This window comes from Bufo gargarizans, chromosome 8, assembly GCF_014858855.1.
Source record: "Bufo gargarizans isolate SCDJY-AF-19 chromosome 8, ASM1485885v1, whole genome shotgun sequence".
Lineage (NCBI taxonomy): Eukaryota > Metazoa > Chordata > Amphibia > Anura > Bufonidae > Bufo > Bufo gargarizans.
The window spans coordinates 181,907,528-181,925,628 of record NC_058087.1 but is presented as its reverse complement, the minus strand read 5'-3'; the positions used below and the strand labels follow the sequence as shown (position 1 = coordinate 181,925,628).

General features: G+C 48.8%; 1 protein-coding gene across 1 annotated transcript in view; it reads right to left on the bottom strand.

The window, feature by feature from the left end:
- Positions 1-574: 574 nt before the first annotated feature.
- CHTF18 (chromosome transmission fidelity factor 18) overlaps positions 575-18,101 on the bottom strand; it is a 51,168-nt gene continuing 33,641 nt past the window's right edge. The window contains exons 18-22 of the mRNA XM_044303432.1: positions 16,722-16,852; positions 5,858-6,002; positions 3,209-3,340; positions 2,926-2,977; positions 575-888 (exon numbers count right to left, since the gene is read on the bottom strand). Coding sequence (XP_044159367.1) covers positions 755-888; positions 2,926-2,977; positions 3,209-3,340; positions 5,858-6,002; positions 16,722-16,852 — 594 coding nt within the window. The 3' untranslated portion in view covers positions 575-754. The remainder of the gene's footprint in view (positions 889-2,925; positions 2,978-3,208; positions 3,341-5,857; positions 6,003-16,721; positions 16,853-18,101) is intronic.

The window sequence follows — 18,101 nt, the reverse complement described above, 5'->3', positions numbered from 1 at the left end:
AGGAGGCAGTATTATAGTAGTTATATTCTTGTACATAGGAGCAGTATTATAGTAGTTATATTCTTGTATATAGCTGCAGTATTATAGTAGTTATATTCTTGTACATAGGAGGCAGTATTATAGTAGTTATATTCTTGTACATAGGAGCAGTATTATAGTAGGTATATTCTTGTACATAGGAGGCAGTATTATAGTAGGTATATTCTTGTACATAGGAGGCAGTATTATAGTAGTTATATCCTTGTACATAGGAGGCAGTATTATAGTAGTTATATTCTTGTACATAAGAGGCAGTATTATAGTAGTTATATTCTTGTACATAGGAGGCAGTATTATAGTAGTTATATTCTTGTACATAGGAGGCAGTATTATAGTAGTTATACTCTTGTACATAGGAGCAGTATTATAGTAGTTATATTCCTGTACATAGGAGGCAGTATTATAGTAGTTATATTCTTGTACATAGGAGGCAGTATTATGGCCTTTAGCTGTCCCTTCCCCGGTTTCTCTTACCATTTTTCTCCATCATTACCAGGTTTTGTTCGGTTACATTCTTACTGCGTGCAAAATAACATTCCTTGAAATGTTAATTTTTATTTTAATACAAAACATACTTGCTAGAAAGCGTCTTACACTATATAAACATTATGAACAAGTCGCAAAAACCAGTGAACAGTTCATAGTCACCGCCTGATGGCACAAAACACCAAAGTGTCTCCTCTACACAATCTCCATTTCAACATGACTGCAATCATCATAACAGATCCTTGATGTAAACGTTCCTTCTCACAGCGTTGGAAACTCCCTCATTAAATCGGAACCAAACATGGCTGTTCCCCACCGCCGTCCCTATCTTCTTTTCTATAGTGTCTTCTTGGATGCCGTTGGCTGCGGAAAATGGAGACAACCGATTAGACAGAAAACAAATACCATGGGGCTGAAGATTCGCACCATTCAGCTCAGATTCAATGTCCAATCTGCTCTTGTGCATTTAGGCCCCTATGCAAACAGTCATGTTTTGCAGAACACACGCCTTCGGAGTGCATGCTGTCATTTTGATTTTACTCCTGCAGAAATGTCATATCCTTGTCTGTAATATGGACAAGAATAGGACATGTTCTGTTTCTTTCCAGGACCGTGGAACAGACTTACGCATCTTTTGCAGCCCCACTGAGATAAATCGGTCCACAGCTGATCTGCAAAAAATGTGCATGATCCCTAATGCCATCAATGCAAATTTGTCAGTCACATCTCTCCTTCTCAGAGGCAGCCATATTGGATGTCATTCAGCTTTTCCAGAAACAGAAAGTAGTAAAAACTGGACAGAATAGAGTTGGAGGTGGCTGAAAAAAATAAATAAATTCAATCAATAATTCAAAGTAAAGACTTAGGAGTAGAATGGCCAAGGTGGCCCAAGCCTTAAAGGGATTCTATCACCAGGATTAACGATATGTAGATATTTCTATGTGCCCATTAGTCTTCATGCAGTGTTTACAATGATCCCTCGGTTTATGCTCTGTGTGCCTTACCCAGTCGCACCCATTAATCCGGAGCCCAGCACCGCCTACTACTTATTAATTCACTGCACTATCCTGTCATGTAATCTCGCGCAGGCACAATAGACACTGTAGTCTGCGCCTGTGCGGACTACTGGCACCGGCTTCCACTTGTCCACTGTGCATGCGCCGGCTCCCTGATAGGACCAGGGAGCTGGCGCATGCGCAGTGGACAAGTGGAAGCCAGTGCCAGTAGTCCACACGGGCGCAGACTACAGTGTCTATTGCGCCTGAGCGAGAATACGGAGCAGAGATTACATGACGTCAGGATAGTGCAGTGAATAAATTAAGTAGTAGGCGGTGCTGGGCTTTTTATAAGAATATAAGGCACACAGAGCATAACCAGAGGGATCACTGTAAACACTGCATGAAGACTAATGGGCACATAGAAATATCTACATATCGTTAATCCTGGTGACAGAATCCCTTTAAAGGGGTTGTCTCAACTGAGATATTGATGGCATATCCTAGCCATATGTCACCAATGTCAGAAAGGTGCAGGAGCCGCTCCTATCTCCAGAACGGGCCCATTCGTTTCTATGGGAGTTCCGAAAATAGCAGAGCGAGTACACTCAAAGTCCCATAGAAAACAATGTAGAGTGCACTGTGGAAGCATGGCCACTGCTTCATTCACTTTTATGGGATTGCTGGAGATTGTGCTATTTCCAGTAGTCCTACAGAAGTGAATAGAGGGCAGCCGGGCATGCACAGCTGTTCTCCGCTCACTTTGTGGGTCCCATCCTGGAGATAGGAGTGGGTCTGAGAGATGGAACCTGCACCTATCTGATAGTGGTAGCATGTCCTAGCAATATGCCACCAATGTCTCAGATGAGACCAACCCCTTTAAGTATTGTCTTTGGCTCCTCTGCCTCTATATTACAGATAATGCACCAGGGAGGGGTCGCTGTATGAAGATGCAGCAGCTGCACCGCGCTCTACAGAGGCTCGTAATCCTCTCCAAATCCCAGATCAATGTGTATAAAATATGTACACGCAGGAAGATCGAAGTGGACGTCTCCTCAGTGATGGGTCAGGCACTTTATGGGCCTCTTCATAAAAGTTTGATGGACCGCTTTGCTAAGCACAATGGCGGCTTGAAACAATAGCAAGTCATGCAAGGAGAAAGCTGAAGAGGACTTGTCCCGAGACAAGACCCTTCCCATTTGAAGGTGGGACCTGCATCTATTAGACGTTTATGGCATATTCTAAAGTGAGAAATCCCCTCTGAAGGCGCACGCTATCTGCACGGAGTAGTGGAGCGCCACCCACAACTTTGCTGTGCGGAGACCCCCCACATACACAGGTGTGACCAACTTATAAGCTGCGTGCAGAGGGTCATTGCTACTGTCCCGTGAAGAAGGAATTTTACCTATAGAGATCACTTTCTTGACAATTTGTCGGCCAAAGAAATCCTTTTCAGGCTGTTATAAAAGAAAAAAAAATATAGCTTTAGTATCGACTTATTTTACACCTAATGACTGCTTTATTAAAAAAGAGAAGCTGAAAAAACAAGCTTTTGTCCAGAGTGAAGGAGCCGACCCCAGAGTCTGTGCAGACGGCCCTGTACATGACACCGCAGGGTGCCGAGATCTAGGTGTAGGGTGGACTCCTCCACTGTGCACACATGAAGCCCCTGGAATCTATGGTTCTACCTTCTCCTCAAACGTGGTCTTCTTCATGATAGTCTCCAGCCGCTGTTCGTGGTTCAGTGTGGCCGGTTTGGCAGGAGGTTTTACGACAGACTCTTTACCAGGTTTCTCCTCTGATTTGCTGGTATTGTCCTGCTACAAATAACACATAGAAAAGGGTCAGTAACGTCATCTTAAATTAGGACCTTTCTGTGGCAAAATGTCTCAGAAATAACCTGTTACAGCAGCGGAATATTCATCCCTGCCGCATACATACATCATAATAGTCTCAAACTCTACAGTCCTCGTACAATGGGCCCCGCAAATAAATTACCAGTGGTCAGGCTTTAGAGAAGAAGCTGTACAAGTGCCACTTCTATAGTGTCCCCATCCCAGACGGTACAGCTTCTTCTCTAGTGTCCTCACAGACAGTACAGCTTTTCCAGTGCCCCCTTCCCAGACAGAACAGCCTCTTCTCTGCTCTCTTTTCAAACACAGTCAGTACTGCCTCTACTCCAGTGACTGCCCCCCAGTCAGTACTGCCTCTACTCCAGTGACTGCCCCCCAGTCAGAACTGCCTCTTCTCCAGTGACCCCCTCCTAGTCAGCACAGCGTCTGCTCCAGTGTCCTCCTTGCAGGCAGTCCAGCATTTTCTCACACCCCCCTCCACTTCTCCGCTCCGATTTATTTTTACCCGATTTCATGTTTTCTCAGTTTCTATACAGAGCTGCTCAGTTTAGCCCCATGCCCTGTCAGATGTGACCTGCATATCCCAGTGACATTACTTTCAATGTAACGTCCACGGGTTCTCCTTGCGGAGATTCAGCTGTTAAAGTCTGACGATTAGCACTCTCCGGCAAATCAGCTCTCATCCAGAAGGAAGAAAACTCTCAGATGCCACCTCTAGGCAGCTACCCTGTAAGTGAATGTCTGGCTCATTGAAGACCATTGACACGTGACCAGATGGCATCTGCAGGAGCTGAACTCTTTAATACTTGCAATATCAAATTTCTAATATAATTTTACTTCTCTAGGGAACGATGACACTTCAGTCTCAGGAGATTACCTAAATCCTCCAGCAATTTCATCAGCCTCCGCATGCTCATGATGTTAATGAGAATAACTGATGATGCTTGTGTCTTCGCTGCCGGTGGTATCTGGGATACAGTGTAAACAGCTAGTCTTATGGGGCTGGCATGTTACGCCACTCTGCACTTTCAGGGAGCTTTGGCAAATCACAAGGGTAATCTGGAGAACAACAACTTCTACAAGGTAGCCAAGGACTGAATCTTCCAGCGTTCAGTGCAATCAGCAAGTAATGAGGGTGCAAAGGTATTGAAGACACCAAATTATACCGTACCAGCAATGACCACTAGGGGCAGTGGACGTTAACGCACCCCAAGCAGTATAGACGGGAGATAAATGCTACAGGCTCCCATCAGGATCTGCTATTGTGTATTGGTGCAGCTGGATTTCACCACACTGACCCTGTGATCCTCCAGGAAGCCACTTAGCCCCCCATGACAATGGGCATGACCATCTCTTACTATGACCAGTGCAGCCCGTAGGTGCAGCACTATGGCAGGCTGATGAGCTCTGAGGCCTTACATCACTGAGGTCCTACGTTCTAAGAAGTCCCAGAGCAACATCTGCAGGAAGTTCTGCTCCCAGGTGTAAAGATAAAAATATACTAATGGGTTAATTGGCCCAGAGCGGAGGCACACAGAAATAGCACGTAAATACAATGACGCCTCAGTGGCGGCTACGTGACAGGCCATCTAGGCTCAGCAAAGCTCTGATAACACGGGGGGAGGTTTTCCTAAAAATTATGACTGCACAGTGCCTAGTATAAATAAATCACCTCCTAGGCACCATGCAGACAATGAACAAGCAGGGAATACTGGCAGATTTCAGCTCCGATGCCTGCAGAATAGCGAGTGCAGCTACTGAGCAAAATGCAGAATAAGCAATGTACATACACAGTGACTGCACCAGCAGAATAGTGAGTGCAGCTCTGGATGTAACTCAGGATCAGTACAGCTAGAGTGTCATCAGATACACTGCAGCTGTGATTTATTTAATAGCGTATTCAGAGATATGGATTATATTGTCACACAACTTTGTTAATTCAATAGTAAAAGTGAATATAACAAACTTTGTGATGCACCTTTCCAGAAAATAATGTCTTGCTCTCCATATATCAGCATCCCCTTTCCCAAGCTCACATTCTCTATGAATTCTGTGGGATCATATTACAGATGGCCGTATAAGTCTATGGAGGAGGGTATAAGCTGCCCTAAGGGAAAGACACTGCTGGAGCTAATTGTGGATCTTATCTCTCACCCTAGGTGCTTTGTTCACATCACTGCTGCTCAGTACTTCTCTATAATGTCCTGCATGATGCTTCCGAGTGAGAGACTATGTTCACATAAGCAAAATCTGTAGCTACTTTTTTACAGAAATCAGTGGGAAAGGGGTAAAATACACTGATGAGTTGGAGGCCTGTTTTAAGCTGCTGATTCTCTTACTGATTTTTCCACTACATAGTTAGCCTTTGCACACAGAATCTGCTGTCTCCATTTGCAGTCTATGGGCACACATGATACTGGTTCTAGAAATTCTAGATGGAGCCCGCAGAGGGGAAAACCATTCAGTGTGTGGCCCTGCACTTACTTTTCTCGCATTCCTCGCTTGCTGAAAAGCCTCAGACCGTCTCATTTTCTCCAGTTCTATCTCACGGGCAATAAGCTGCTTGGCCTGGTAGGTGAGCTGCTTCCGGGCTGGGAGCTCTGGGAACCTGCAGACATCCTCCACGTTGCTGCAAGATACAATAAGTCACAGTTAGACGGCCTTTGAGAGCAAAGAAGAAAACAGCTTTTCTTTCAGAAACAGCACCACTCTTGTCCATAGGCTGGGAGTGGTATTGCAACTTAGCCTCATTCAGTTCAATGGTGCAGAGCTGCTGTACCAGACACAAGCCATGGACAAGAGCGGCATTTCCTGGCGCCTGTGTGGATGGAGAGGTGGTGTGTACAACGCCTCATTCACATAGGACTGCCAGAGATCTCCGTACAGTGCTCGGCTCAGTCCCATAGACCAAGAATGGAACAGTGAGTGTGCGCACTACCACTCCATTCAAGAAGGGGATTCGGGGACCCCTGTTCTCGTGGCCCCAGCAGTCAAAGCTCTAATGATCAGACATTTAATCACAGATCCTCGGTTCAACTGCGTCGATTGACCAAAGTTGTCTAGATGGTTTTGCTCACAGAGGATTGTCTAGACTGGATACAACTGTAACAAAACCTCAGCTGTGAGGGGTATTAGGTCTTTACAATGCAAGATGACACTGGAGTTGGTGATGTGTATTTATAATATTTACAGATGTAGCAGAGCTGACTTACTTCGCCTCAATGCACGGATTCATCAAATCCATTAGGACTGCAGGTATGCAGATTCAGCTCTGCTACATGTCTATTCAAGTGAAGCACACAAAACGTTGCAGTGTTAGCTGGAGCTCGGTGCAGCACGATGATAAGTATTTTAGAGATGAGGGCCATCTGCCGCAAACAAATGTGCCATCGAAGTGATACCAGACACGAGCTGATAACAAGTGCAATAGAAAGGAGCGCAGGATAATCTGGTCTCCAGGAGAAGTCACCCGGGGAGATTATGTAACCGGCTGAGGATTAGTGACAGCTCCGCGCCTCTCGCTGCATCAGCTTCTGCCAGGCAATGAGGTAACAGTCCAAACGGGAAAAATAGACAGACGAACCATTAGCGGATTATGTAAAAATGGACAAACGACCCGACAAAGTGAAGCCATCTCCACTGAAAACTACAGCTATAGGACAACCAGTATGGACACAGCTCCGCCAATGGTTTTCACACAGCTTTCCCAGAATCCTTTAAAGCAGGTCTACCCCACTAGACCAGAGCAGCATGGCGACGTCGGGGTTTCACCAGCTTCACTGTAATCATGGCTCCACCACAACCGGCATCATTAGATCCTAGGTAAAACTGCCATTAAGGGGCCTGGAAAAGCTGGGTGACAATCTTTGTAAGAGATGTAATGCAGCTCAATAGAGTGTCGCCTTCACAGGACTAAGGAAGTAGTGGTTTCTTAAAAAAATAAATCTAAGTGACAACTTTGGTCAATAGGGCTCTGCACACCATCCTTTAAAATTACTTACTATACTCCCGAGCTGCACTCACTATTCTGCTGGTGCAGTCACTGTGTACATACATTACTTGTCCTGTACTGATCCCGGGTTACATCCTGTTTTATACTCCAGAGCTGCACTCACTATTCTGCTGGTTCAGTCACTGTGTACATACATTACTTGTCCTGTACTGATCCCGGGTTACATCCTGTTTTATACTCCAGAGCTGCACTCACTATTCTGCTGGTGGAGTCACTGTGTACATACATTACTTATCCTGTACTGATCCTGAGTTACATCCTGTATTATACTCCAGAGCTGCACTCACTATTCTGCTGGTGCAGTCACTGTGTACATACATTACTTATCCTGAGTTACATCCTGTATTATACTCCAGAGCTGCACTCACTATTCTGCTGGTGGAGTCACTGTGTACATACATTACATTACTTATCCTGTACTGATTCTGAGTTACATCCTGTATTATACTCCAGAGCTGCACTCATTTTTCATTTTACCCCACCCCATTTCCTTCAGCTCCACTCCCCCAGTGCCATCCATTGTCATGTCCCCCACTCCCCCAATGCCATCAGATCCGCCCCTCCATGTCCCCCAGTGCCATCAGATCAGCCCCCTCTATGTTGCCCAGTGCCATCAGATCAGCCCCCTCCATGTCGCCCAGTGCCATCAGATCAGCCCCTCCATGTCCCCCAGTGCCATCAGATCAGCCCCTCCATGTCCCCCAGTGCCATCAGATCAGCCCCTCCATGTCCCCCAGTGCCATCAGATCAGCCCCTCCATGTCCTCCAGTGCCATCAGATCAGCCCCTCCATGTCCCCCAGTGCCATCAGATCAGCCCCTCCATGTCCCCCAGTGCCATCAGATCAGCCCCTCCATGTCCCCCAGTGCCATCAGATCAGCCCCTCCATGTCCCCCAGTGCCATCAGATCAGCCCCTCCATGTCCAGGCTCGGCGCGATAATAAGGCAGACCAAGAGGCTGCCTTAGGGCGCAGAGACAGGGGGGCGGAAAAATGAAACTTTTTGGTTTTTTTAAATACCACGTATTTTTCACCCCATAGTGGGTGAAAAAAGCCCCTGCGTCTTATGGGGCGTATACTAATTTTGGAAGCGCTTCATTATACCGGAGGACCGGGAAGCGGTGAAGGATCTGTACTCACCGCTTCCTGGTCCTCCGCAGGGCAGTCTGCAGTGCAGGGCATGCGCACCATGTGACCTCACTGTGCGTAGCCTTCACAGCTGACAGCCGAGAACTAGGAAGAAGAGAGAGAGCGCTGGTGGTGAGGAGCGGCGGCGTCCAGGAGCAGGAGAGGTAAGTTATTTTATTTGCGCTGATGGCTGACAATGCGGGGCAGATCTGAGGCATTGGGGGTCTGATTGCTGGTCTGACCTGAGGTGTAATGGAAAAACTGGATTTTTGTACTCACTGTAAAGTCCTTTTCTCGTAGGGTGCATTGGGGGACACAGCACCATGGGTATATGCCCAGCTGCCACTGGAAGTAAAAAGTGTTGGCTCCTCCTACCTGGGCTATACCCACTGCAGATGCAAGAGCAAACCAGTAGGTAGAAAAGCAGTAGGAGCACAAGAAAAAACTGTAAGCCAACAGGTCCTAAACCAGAAAGGACCAACAGAAAAAACTAGCCACAGAGGGTGGGATCTGTGTCCCCCAATGCATACTACGAGAAAGGGATTTTACGGTGAGTACAAAAATCCAGTTTTCTCTTGAATGCATTGGGGGACACAGCAACATGGGACGTCCTAAAGCAGTCCACAAGGGAGGGCAGCAAAAAAACAGCCATGCAACGCAACTAACTCACGGCTCCTTGCAGAACCCTGCAACCCAACCTGGCATCAGCAGAAGCCAAGGAGTGGATGTGATAAAAATTTGGAAAACGTATGAACAGAGGCCCAGGTGGCGGCCTTGCAGACCTGGGACGCTAAGGCCTGATGTCTAACCGCCCAAGAAGCCCCGACCGCCCTAGTGGAATGAGCGGTCAATCGAAAGGGAGGAACACGACCCTTGGCAACATAGGCCTCCTTAACTGCCGACCTAATCCAAGGGGATATGGTGGCCTTGGAAGCTTGCAGGCCCTTGCGAGAACCGTCAAGGATCACAAAGAGGGAGTCCGACCGGCGAAAGGGCTCAGTCAACCGAAGATAGAGGCGAAGCGCCCTAACAACATTCAAATAGTAAAGCGAACGCTCCCTAGGAAGAGAGGGGTTAGGACAGAAGGACAATCTCCTCATTAATGTGGAATGAGGACACCACCTTAGAGAGGAAGGAAGGCACCGGACGCAGAACGACCTTATCCTGATGAAACGCCAAGAAAGGGGATCTGCAAGAGAGCGCAGCAAGTACAGAATAGAAGTAATCGGCACAAGAAAGGCGACCTTAAACGAAACAAAGGAAAGAGAAATATCCTGTAACGGCTCAAAGGGGGAGGCCTGAAGAGCATCCAGGACAATGTTCAAGTCCCACGGTTCCACAGGAGGACGAAAAGGCGGAACGCAGTGAGCGACCCCCTGCAGAAAGGTTCTCACTTGATGGCGAGAAGCCAGGGGTTTCTGGTAAAGAACAGATAGGGCCGAAATCTGACCCTTGAGAGAGACCAACCGAAGACCCTTGTCAAAGCCCGCCTGGAGGAAAGACAAGACTCTGGGAATAGAAAGGTAGAGAGGGTAAAACAGAGCAGCCTCACACCAGGAAAAATAAGCCTTCCAAGTACGATGATAAATTCTGGAAGACTGGGGCTTGCGTGCGTGGAGAATTGTCTGGATAACAGACTCAGACACCGTGAAATCCCAGAACCGCGGCCTCAACAGCCACGCCGATAAATGCAGCAGTAAATTCGGGTCGAGTAGCGGACCTTGGGAAAGGAGGTTGGGACGTTGCGAGTAGGAACAGAAGATCCGCGTACCAAGCACGGCGAGGCCAGTGTGGGGCCACCAGAATCGCCGGAACCCGGGCCGACTTCAGGCGCTTGAGAACCCTGGGAAGGAGCGGAATGGGAGGAAAGAGGTATACAAGACCGAACTGGGACCAAGGAAGGACCAGAGCATCCGAGGCCAGCGCCTGAGGGTCCCAAGACCTCGCGAAGTAACGCCGGACCTTGTGGTTGAGACAGGAGGCAAAAATGTCTATGTACGGCATTCCCCAACGCTGACACAAACGAAGAAACGCCTCTGGGTGAAGAGACCAGTTTGGCGACAGAGTCCGCCGCACAATTGTCGACCCCGGGAATGTGGTCTGCAGAGAGGACCGGAACGAAGGACTCCACCCACTGAAGTATGCGAGATGCCTCTTCCATGAGCCTCATGCTCCTGGTGCCCCCCTGATGATTCAGGTACACCACTGCAGTGGAGTTGTCCGTCTGGATACGGACTGGAAGACCGGAGAGAAGGTGTGCCCAATGAGATAGAGCCAGAAAGATCGCCCTGAGCTCCAGAATATTGATGTGCAGGGAGGATTCCACTGCTGACCACTGGCCCTGAGCAGATAGGGACCCAAAGACAGCTCCCCAACCCGTCAGGCTGGCGTCCGTGGAGATCACCTGCCAACGAGGGGGAAGAAAGGACTTGCCCAGAGATAGGGTGCGAGGTAGAAGCCACCAGCACAACTCCTTGCGGACAAGACAAACCAGACAGTCGAGACCCGGCTGGAACTTATCCCAGCTCGATAGGATCGCCAGCTGAAGAGGCCTGGAATGGAACTGCGCAATGGGATCGCCTCGAAGGAGGCAACCATCCGGCCTAAAATCCGCATGCATGTCCGAAGAGGTAGGCGAACCACTGCATCTCGGAGAGCCACTACCTTGTCCTGGGGAAGGAACACTTGACAGAGTGGCGGGGAACCAGGGAGGACTTGGGGAAGTTGACCAACCACCCGAATTGAGACAGGACAGACTGGGTGATACGGAGGCTGGCCAGGTTGTCCTACAGAGACAGAGCCTTCACCAACAAGTCGTCCAGGTAGGGAATCACTGCCAACCCCCGAGTGCGGAGGTGAGCGATTAGAGGGGCCAGGACCTTTGTGAAGACACTTGGGGCGGTCGCTAAGCCGAAAGGCAGAGCCACAAACTGGAAATGCAGAAAACCCACCGCGAAGCGAAGGAACCGCTGATGGGCCACGGCAATAGGAATATGGAGGTATGCGTCCTGTATGTCGATAGACAAAAATTCGCCCTCCTTCAGGGAGGCAATCCCCGAATTGAGCTACTCCATGCGGAAGTGTTGGGTCTGTCTGGTTTAGGGTCCGTACTAGTAGAGGACATGATGGCAAAAAGAAAATAATTGTATAGCCGGAGAGGCTATCCTACCAGGCCCCAGGTACTGTGCCCCACGATGCAGAAGAAGCAGTGAAGATACAGGAACAGTCTGAATGGCGATCCAGGCTTTGGCTGCAAAATGGAGTCTATTCTCCCTCAACTCACAGAAGAGACCGCCCCATGAAGGAAAAACCCGCACCTGGCTGAGATAGGAGCCGGCAAGGAGGTCCCTCCCAGAGCCCGGGAAGAAGGAGGGGGCGGAGCAAGTTCGCGGCCTAGCAGGCCGAAAAGCCGGTAGCTCAAGTAGAAAAAGCATCCGGAGCGTAGCCCTGGTAGCCGGACCGGAGCCCCACCATCGGACCGGAGCCCCGGCGGCCGGACCGGAGCCCCGGCGGCCGCACATATAAGTAGGGGGAGGGAGAGTTAGCGACCCAGATAAGAGGGCCCAGCAGGGATCGCCCATAAGTGAAATAAGCCCCTGGGAATAGCTAGCATTAACCCTCTGCCCCCCTGTGGGAAGACTATGGCCGAAATGAAGCTGCAGAGCCGGGGTGGAGCCCAAGGCCCCCCCAATGTCCAGCACATGTGTCCCGGAGCCCAATAGCCACCCTGAGAGCAGATACCCTGGCCAAGGGATGGGAAGGAGCGTAATGTCAGTGGTCCAGCGGGGGGAGAAGAGAGCTGTACTTACCCTCTGACGTCTTCAGGCGCAGCAGGGTCACCCCATCAGCAGACTCGACACGGACCCCGTGGGATTGCTGTCAATCCACTGCAGCGGCAGTAATGGGGACTGCGTGACCAGTGGTACAGAAGTACGCTGGCAAAAATCCTTGCACCGGCCCTGTCCATGTCCCCCAGTGCCATCAGATCAGCCCTTCCATGTCCCCCAGTGCCATCAGATCAGCCCCTCCATGTCCCTCATTCCCCCACTGCCATCTGTCAGCCCCTCCATGTCCCCCATTGCTATCTGCCCCTCCATGCCATCCATTGCCGGCTGTCCCCTTTCAGTGCCATGTCCCCAGCGCCAGTGAAATAAAATACTTACCTTTCATGTAGGGGCGCCGCTCCACAGCTCCTTCCTCTGCTTCTCCGCATGCTGCACTGGATCCTGAAGTCACACAGCGTCGGGTCATAGTGCGCGCTTACATGCACTACGACACTACGATATGTCAGGATCCAGTGCAGCGCGGTACAGGACGACAGGTGACCACGGAGCGGTAAGTACTAGCAAGCGCGTCACTCCTGCTCCGTGATTTTTTTGTGTCGAATTACTAAATTCAGTCAAGTAATCGTTTCAGCCCTAGTCAGCATGCTTGTTGTGTCCAGACATACCCCTAACAGTTCACAGTGCGGGAAGCAGATGTTTTTCCCCCATTGTCTTCATTTAAAGAGGACATGTAACTAAATGCAATACATGCAGACATTAAGCAGGGAATGCTGGGAGATTTCAGTATAATGGAGGCTGAACTGGACGGTGTTCAGAGGAGGACTTTAAGTTAAAAGGGTTTTCTGAGATTTTAATACTGGTGACCTATCCTCTGGATAGGTCATCAGTAACTGAATGGTGAGGGGTCTGACACCCAGCACCCCCGCCAATCAGCTGTTTGAGAAGGCACCGTTGCTCCTGTGAGGGCCGCTACCCTCTCTCTATACCAGGCATCCTCAAACTGCGGCCCTCCAGCTGTTGTAAAACTACAACTCCCACAATGCCCTGCTGTAGGCTGACACCTGTAGCCTGTCTGGGCATGCTGGGAGTTGTAGTTTTGCAACCGCTGGAGGGCCGCAGTTTGAGGATGCCTGCTCTATACTCACCAAGCACAGCGCCGTACATTGTATAGTGGCTGTGCCCGGCATTGCTCTCAGTCCTATTCACTTCTATGAGGCCCAGCTGCGCCTAGGTCATGTGACTGATGAACGTGATGTCACTCAGTCTAGGAGAAGGCCAGAGCGCTACTGCCAGCACTGCTGCCTTCTCAAACAGCTGATCGTGGGGTCCCAGGTGTCGGACCCCCACCAATCAGATACTGATTACCTATCCTGAGGATAACCCATCGGTATAAAAATTTCCGAAAACCCCTTTAAAGATCCATCTCACATACAATTTATTAAAGGTGTTTCCAGAATCTAGATATTGATGACTTATTCTTAGACATTGGTGACATCAAGCACCTTCACCAATCAGCTGCCAGAAACACACTGTACAGAGCAGGAAGCAGACAGCGCCATCGCTTGGTTAGTGGCCATACCAGGGTATTACAGCCCATTCAAGTGAATGTAACCTGGCACGACCACTACACAAGAGATGGAGCTATCTACTTCCAGAACTGGCCACTGTTATTTCTGGCAGCCAACAACTGATCAACTATGGGAGCTGGGTGTGGGACCCCCACCAAACTCATATTGATGACCTACACCAAGGAGTGAAGAAATAGGGGATGACAGCAGCATAGCCAAATGAGGGTCCTTTATTCAACGAAATTCCATGCTTGATAAAGACTACTATGTAGCCAAAAAGTCGCACTTTTTTGTACATTGTTTCAAGGAATTTCGGTGAATAAAGGACCCTCATTTGGATATGCTGCTGTCACCTCCTATTTCTTCACTGATCTGTTGACCATTGAGGATCGGTGGTCTGGACAAGCTGTTGCATTCTGAGGGAGTCATACAAGGTACATTGGTGCTGCTAATATACAGACGCGCAGCCTATTCTACAGCTTGATCCACACATCACCGCCATATCGTGTAAGTCTTTATACACACAGACAGCAATTACAATAATTGCACGACTGATTGAGTAATTACAGCAGGAAAACAAACACATTACACGAGGGTGGGGGTCTGACTGCATAACAAAACACGGGATAGATCAGATCGGTGGTAATCCTGCTCACAGCCCCCCCACCCATCAGCTGTCAGAGTCAGATATGACATTTTGGAAGGAGCTGGAAGCAGAAGGCCCCATACACTGTGTACTGGCTGGACTGGCGTACCGCAACTCAGCTTATATTCAAGTGAATGGTAACCAAATATTTTATTTATTTCTTTAATGCACTTATATAGCGCTACTATATTCCTCAGCGCTTTACAGACTTTGCATCGGGCTGTCCCTAATGGGGCTCACAATCTAAGTTCCCTATCAGTATGTCTTTGGAGGGTGGGAGGAAACCGGAGTACCCGGAGGAAACCCACGCAAGCACGGGGAGAAAACATACAAACTCAATGCAGATGTTGTCCTTGGTCGGATTCGAACCCAGAACCTCATTGCTGCAAGGCACTAGTGCTAACCACTACTGCCAGTACACAGGAGACAGAGCATTCTGCTTCCCACAAGTACACAGGAGACAGAGCATTCTGCTTCCCACAAGTACACAGGAGACAGAGCATTCTGCTTCCCACAAGTACACAGGAGACAGAGCATTCTGCTTCCCACAAGTACACAGGAGACAGAGCATTCTGCTTCCCACAAGTACAAAGGAGACAGAGCATTCTGCTTCCCACAAGTACACAGGAGACAGAGCATTCTGCTTCCCACAAGTACACAGGAGACAGAGCATTCTGCTTCCCACAAGTACAAAGGAGACAGAGCATTCTGCTTCCCACAAGTACACCGGAGACAGAGCATTCTGCTTCCCACAAGTACACCAGAGACAGAGCATTCTGCTTCCCACAAGTACACCGGAGACAGAGCATTCTGCTTCCCACAAGTACACCGGAGACAGAGCATTCTGCTTCCCACAAGTACACAGGAGACAGAGCATTCTGCTTCCCACAAAGTCTACTGTGTTATCTCCAGCAAAAAACAGCTGATCGGTGGGATAGGTCGTCAATATGAAAAAATAGGAAAACCCGTTAAAAAAGTTAGAGTTTGGATTTATTATTTGGAGGGGAAAAAAGAAAATTCTACAAAACACCTTTCCCGACAATCCTTAAAGTATAACTGTCTTTTTTTGTTGGGAGTATTGGATTGTGGTGATTAATATCTCCTTGGTGGCCCTATTTCAACTTTTCACTGTGTATTCAATTACCCCTTAATTCCACAGTTTTGTCCCCTGTACTGCCTGCTTTTACCTCTGCTTAAAATAGGGTTGCTAGGCAGGGTCCATCTCTCCGTGGAAGGACGGAGGACGCTGAAGCAGGCAGCCTGCAAGGTCAGATTACTGACAGCCAGGGACTGTAAGTAAATGATTACAGCCAGGTCCTCCCCAGCAGCTGATAACAGTGCCTGGGCTGTGTGCACTTCTCCCTGTCCCTGCGCTTGGCAGACGCTCCCTCACTCAGCAGAGCTGGGACAATGCAGAGTTGGAGCAGCGCAGAGCAGGGAAGGGAGATCTGCCGTCTGCTCAGTGTATAAATGAAAGCAACATGTGGTAAGAGGACCCCTTTGTGCTGCAGGAGATTAACCCTTTAGGGGGGAGGGCTCTGGTTACTGACACTTTTGGGGGGCTATTGTTACTGGCTAGTGAGGGCAGGCGGGATTAGCCTCAGGGGGAAGGCAGTGGCGGCCATCTTAACTGAATAGTGAGATTGCAGTTTTATGCAGACTGGTTGCTAAGGGCTGAATCTTATTAAATATGGGGTAAGTCAGTCTAATAGTAACGGATTCTGGAATATCATGTTATTAGTAACTACATATATGAAAATTGAAATTAGGGTCTAAGTGCGACAGTTATCCTTTAAGGTCCTGGGAAATCAGAATTGTAGGTCCGCTATTTACAACTATTCCCAACTAGACCCACCCCTGAGGATCATTTAGACCCCGCCTCCAAAGACCCACCCCTGAGGACCTCAAGTGACCTGTTAACCCAGTACAGGCCCCAGACTAAGAGCCCACTGGGAGTTGTAGTCCCACAATAGCTGGGAAGTCACGGTTTAGAGACCAATGGTGTATACACAGACACATATACATAGTATTAAACTGAATAAAAGGATATCAATTCATCTGGACTATTTCTGCCTCGATCAATAGACAGCGAAGATGATTTCAGCTCTGAGTCGACAGCAGAGTAAAATCATTGCATCTTTATTGCTCGACAAATAATAAGTTATTGATCGGGTCAGTGCCTGACGACATGAGGATCCAGGAGATACTTACGGGTCAAGCTTGTAGACGTACTGGCCGTCCATGGTGCGCTCCTGGTGGTAAGTCAAGTTGTAGGCCAGCATTGTGTTGATGAGGTCAGCCAGCTGCTGCTTCTCCTTCATGCTGTACAACTGAGTATTCACCTGCAGGGAGAACAGACGCACGTCACGATAGGTGCAATACAATGCACGCAGGGGCCCACGCCTCCTCCATAGTACAGCCAAACACAAAAGATTTGTACAATATTACAAAAACAGTGCCACCCTTCTTCAAAGGCCATGTCCAGTACTCCAACTAGGCACATTTTACTGCATGACAGAAAGTAATGTAGCTTTCTAGTATATGCTGCTCCCAATCTGTACCAAGAAACCACAAGGCGGCAGTGTACTTTACTACCATGCCACGTGAATAAACATACAATTGACAGAAGCAGAGATTGGAGTGCTGACAAAGGGACGGGGCTCAGCTCTGAACGTACAGCCGAATAAATGCATATGGCTTGGGGGCGGGGTGAGAATATAGATTTCCTGTTCATAAACACTTATCGGACATCAATTATTCATCCAGGAAAGCAAGCAGACGCAGGAGCAGCTCCAAACATCGATCACAGATGGGCTGCTAGCATTCTTTCTTAAAGGAAACATATTGATCTCGCCAGGGTGTGTGCACAGGGAGGTAAAAGGGCAGAGATCAGAGGTGTCAGCCCTGCCGCAGGACATAAGACACCGATGCACGCTCTACAGAAACATGTCAGTCCTGCCACAGGATATAAGACACCAGTGAGCACTCTACGACTACATGTCAGCCCTGCTGCAGGACATAAGACACCAGTGCACGCTCTACAGAAACATGCGAGACCTGCCACAGGACATAAGACACTGGTGCACGCTCTACAGAAACATGTCAGCCCTGCCACAGGATATAAGACACCGATGCACGATATAAGTCCACAGGAAAGCCTGCTGCAGAAAAACAAAGTCCACCTATACCAGGCATGCTCAACCTGCGGCCCTCCAGCTGTTGCAAAACTACAACTCCCAGGCTGCCCGAACAGCCTACAGCAATCAGCCTACAGCAGGGCATTGTGGAAGTTGTAGTTTTACAACAGCTGGAGGGCCGCAGGTTGAGCATACCTGACCTATACAATAGGTGATGGTCACAGCTTATCTACTGGCCCTCCCCGCACAACAATAGTTTCTAAAAGAAAGACAATAGCTCAACATAGGGCACTACCTCTAAAAACAAATGGAAAGGTGAGCGGTATGGGATGCTCACTTTAGGGCTCAGGTTCTTGTATGCACGTAAAGGATAGTGGCTGCAGCCCTTAGGCCATCCGGATATCCTTGGTGGAACTGGTGAAGATCTAAAGTCAATGCTGGAAAAAGGACTGTA